Source organism: Thamnophis elegans, chromosome 3 (assembly GCF_009769535.1).
Source record: "Thamnophis elegans isolate rThaEle1 chromosome 3, rThaEle1.pri, whole genome shotgun sequence".
In the NCBI taxonomy this organism is placed as follows: Eukaryota; Metazoa; Chordata; class Lepidosauria; order Squamata; family Colubridae; genus Thamnophis; species Thamnophis elegans.
In genome coordinates, this window is record NC_045543.1 from 49,585,545 (window position 1) to 49,589,841 (window position 4,297).

General features: G+C 57.9%; 1 protein-coding gene across 1 annotated transcript; it reads right to left on the bottom strand.

Moving 5' to 3' along the window:
* Nucleotides 1-500: 500 nt before the first annotated feature.
* Nucleotides 501-1,613, bottom strand: TMEM271 (transmembrane protein 271). The gene has a single exon (XM_032213806.1). The coding sequence runs from the start codon at nt 1,611-1,613 to the stop codon at nt 501-503; it is 1,113 nt and encodes a 370-aa protein (XP_032069697.1).
* Nucleotides 1,614-4,297: the final 2,684 nt, after the last annotated feature.

Below are 4,297 nucleotides of genomic sequence, written 5' to 3' on the forward strand. Positions count from 1 at the left end.
GAAAATGCACTTTGCTGAACCCTTTAACAGGTAGCTATGTTTTTTTTTCTTTTTCTTTTAGAACCAAAAGTACCATAGCAGAGAAAGAGAGAAATCTTGACAGGATATAATTGGAGAAAACTCCAACAGGTTGCAAAACACTAGCAACTTTTTAAAACTCTGTTCAAGACTTCTCCAACCAGAGGTGGAGAGAAAAATATGCCTGGTTCTTCAGAAAAAAATGAAGGCAAAACTCAACAGGTACTTGCCACCAAAAGCAGGACCAACATTACACACCAGCCTGGTCTCATTTCTAGGCATTTATTGGGGTTCTACCTTGGGGTGGTTTTTTTTTGGCAGTTTCTGGGTTAACAGCTGGGTTTGGCCTCACCTTGTGCTACTGGTCCTGCCCATTAAATCTCTGTGCTTTGCCCCCTTCGCCCCTAGTTCACCTTCTGCCCTTCTCAGTCCAGCAGGCTGACAGGCAGGGTGGACGGTCTCCAAAGGGGCCTGGCCGGGGCCTACACGCGGTTGGCACAGAGCTCCCTGGGATAAATGTCTTCATAGGCAGGAGGCTGCTCATTGGGCAGCGGGTAGCAGTAGGGGTAGGAGGCATTGAGCTCGGGGTCCATGGGCGAATACCCAGGCAACTCGATGGAAGGGTGGCCGCCACAGTGTACCTCCACCCCGGCCTCGTCGAAGACGTGGAAGACGCCGACGTTGATGTAGGAGACCGCCTGAAAGGCGCAATCGCCCCCCGGGGACAGATCTGGATCCTCGCTGGAGAAGATCGAGCCTTCGCTTTGGCGTTGAGGTCGTCGGCCGCCACCAGAGCCGCCCGGGCCGCCGCCGCCACTTCCCCCGCCGCCGGCCCCCCTCCGTCGCCTCCGACGGCCGCCCGCGAGCCTCTGCTGCTGCCGGCAGCGCCGCCGTCGGCGCAGGCCCCGTTGCTGCGCCGCTTTGTAGTTCTTGACCAAGAGCAGGTTGAGCAGCCCCAGCAGGCACTCGAGGGCGTTGAAGATGGTGGAGATGACCAAGCCGCGCTGATAGTCCCGCAGCTTCTGGCAGCGCAGCAACAGCGTCGTCCCCGAGCCGTCGGGGCCCCCCGCAGGCCGCGCCCGAGCCGCCGCCGATCCGCCTCCTCCTCCTCCAACCTGTAGGAGGCAGTAGTGCGAGTACTTCTTCTCCACCAGCGACACTGTATCGCCGTCGATGACGGCCCCGGCGAAGGCGCTCAGCACCCCCAGCATGAAAACCAGGACCCCCAGCAGGAGGAAGTTCTGTCGCCCGCCGGGGGGCGCCTTGGGCAGCGGCTGGGACTGGGGCTGAGCGTCTCCGGCGACCGGCACCACCGCGCCTTCGCTCGCCGCGTGCCCTTGGCGGTGCGCTCCGCCGGCCCCTTCGTCGTCTGGCGGGCGGCAGCAGAAGAGCGCGGAGCCCAAGAGCGAGAGCCCGGCGGCCAGCAGGAGCCCCGAGTAGAAAGCGCCGGCCGCTGTGCCCAGGCGGAACGGCTCCCCCTTGAGTTCGGAGCCCAGCGAAAAGCACTTGAGGCCCACGGCGGCGGCGCTCAGCGCGCAGGCGAGCAGGAGGCAGCTGGAGAGCGCGGCGCAGGCTCCCCGGACACTCCACTTCATCCTCCGCGTCTCCTCCGCCGCCTGCGCCTCCTCCTCCTCCCTGCCTCGCCTCCTCCGCCTCCCTCCGCCTGCGCCTCCTCCTCCTCCTCCTTCGCCTCCCTTCTCTCCTCATCCTCCCGTGTCCTCCTCGGCGTCGGCGGCCCTTGCCGTGGAGGCGGCCGCCGCGCGTTGCGGGAACATAATGCTGGGAACGGCGGTGGCGAGAAGAGAGAGTTCCGAATGCGCCGCCGCCGGTGTCGCCGTTGCTCTGGCTGCTACCGCCACAGCGGCCGCCGCTGTCACCGCCGCCTCCTCTCTGCAGGCAGCCGGCAAGCACGGCTCACGCACCAGCTTTTTCCTCCCCGCCCTGCTGCCTCCCGCTCTCTCTTATTGAAGCGGCTGCTGCTGCTGCTGCTGCTGCTCTCTTGCTCGCCGCCGCCGCCGCTACTGCTGGGAGCCGATGAATTATTGATGGCAGCAAGTTCGAGGCAAAAAAGGGGCATCGAGCACCTCGCTTGGGCAGCGGGAGGGAGGGAGGGAGAACTAGCCGCCGCGGGGTGGAGGAAAAAAACAGGTCCGACGGTATGGACGAGCCAGCCCTCTTCCTTGCCAGCCTCCTCCGGAGACGCGCGTGGCACAGCTCCCGCCGTCCATTCCTAGCGGGACGGTGTGGCAACCTGGACGCGGCCGGGCTGGGATGGGGATGGGGAGACGTGGGTGGCGCTCGGCAAAACGCTCCAAAGCTGGATCGAATCAACTCATCGGAGGGCAAACGGCAAGGAAGGAAGGCGTGTCCTTCCCGCGCAGCAGCGGCAGCGACGATCGCCCCCCCCAAACCTCCTCCCCTCTCTTTCTCCCCCTTCTCCCCAGTTCTTGAGGAATGAACTTCCACTTCTCACCCGCTCGACATCCTTCACACGCCAAAAGGAAGGAGGCGCCACCACGATTAGCTTAGTCGGGAGGATCTCTGCCGCCAACAGTGCCAAAGGGTGACTGGCAAGAGGTGGCTTTAAAACGCAGGAAGATAAACCGGAGGAGGATGGGGGGCGGGCGAGGGAAGCGTCACTTTTCTTTCATTCGTATAGAGTGAATCATTCTCCCAGTCGTGGGGGGGGGGGTGTCTACTTCTAGGCTGCCGCGGACTCCAACGCCGCTTCTCCGTACTTCGTTCTCCCTCCACCCTCCCCCCCTTTTAAACTAGTCTCTCGGATGGTCAGGAGTTACGTCGGTGCAGGCAGTAACGCTAAATCCACAGGCTGGTGCGGAGCGGAGGGGGAGGAGATGTTTTACGAGGGTTGTGTTAAGTTCGCTATCGGATAAATTGCGGGGTGGGGGGGGGTGCGGGACCAGAAGAGATGTGTGGAGAGCCAGGCAGTGTGAAAGGCAGAAAAGCGGCGAAGTTTTGAATCCGTTGCCCTGGTTGTTGCGTCAACACCCGTTGTTACAAAGAAGGCTAGCGCACAACCTTTTATCGGCGATTGAGCTCTCTCTCTCTCTGTTTGTGTGTGTGTGTGTGTGTCTGTGTCTGTGTCTGTGTCTGTGTGAATCGCCGGTGGGCTGCGCTTTTGTATAGCCTCGGAGAAGCTCACATTAGGCTCCTAGTTCCCAGATCAATAGAGGCGGACGAGATAGGTGATTCGATTTATATACCCCTCCGTGTCTGGCTAAAAGTATCCTCTTTCCTCCGCCCCCCCGTTACTCTCCCAAATGAACCAGGTGTGATACAGAAAAAGAGCGGGGCACCATTGGTACTCTTGATCTAGGAACGGCTCACCTCAACAGGCAGAAGATGAGAAACGAGCCTGTTTTGGCTTCCGTGGAAGCGAAGGCGTTTTCAAAACCTGCTCATCGCCTGCCTACGAATTCGTCTACTATATTAAGCTTGGTTTGAAGCCACCTTCTACTCTGAGTCAACCCATGATTTTTCCACTCCATGTCCCCGGAGCGTCTCCATCCATGCCTTGAACGTTCCACCGTTGTCCAACCTAGAGTTGAAGCAGCCTACAGTTATCCAAGGCTCTTAAGGTTTAGATGTTAAGGTTCTCCCCTCTTTTCCTGATACGCGGCGTATGGTCTGACTCTTCACTGACCGCTTGATTGCTGACATGACATCATCAAAGGTTGGCTCTCCCTGGCTCCTATTGGTCATTTTAGGCTGCTGCTTCTACTACCTGCTCTCTTTTCCTGGGGTTGGTGGACTCTGTCTTGCAAGGTCTTTTCGGCTTAGATTCTAGGAAAGACCAGAAAGAAGGCATTTGTCGACATTATGCCTGATCAGCACTTTCCAAAGCTCTCGTCTTTTTACATAATGGTCTAGTGCTCTTTTAAAAGAGCACCAAACCTGTTTTTCAAACACAAATGTTCTTTTGAAATGGATCTGATCCTGCACTTCAGAAAAGGTGGACATAAGCTAGGCCAGAGAGCTAGATACGTTGCTATTTCAATCTTTTTCGGGGTGCATTATAGGTTTTACACAGCTTCTGCTAAGGAGGATTTGATTCATTGAGAGAGGGTCAAGTGGATGACAACTCTTAGTTACCCCTTACAGTAGATAGACCGCATAGGTGAGGGGACACATAGAGGATCTGGAGGGCTGTATTTCTTTAGCATTTTTATGGCCATCATTGTTTCTGAAGACATCAGCACGAGTGCCACAAAAGTCACCTTGATGATCGGTCCTTACTACCTGAACCAGCCTCCCAGAG

What these genes read in the sequence shown, in the direction of transcription:
- TMEM271 (XM_032213806.1), bottom strand. Translation starts at nt 1,613, where the DNA reads ATGAAGTGGAGTGTCCGGGGAGCCTGCGCCGCGCTCTCCAGCTGCCTC.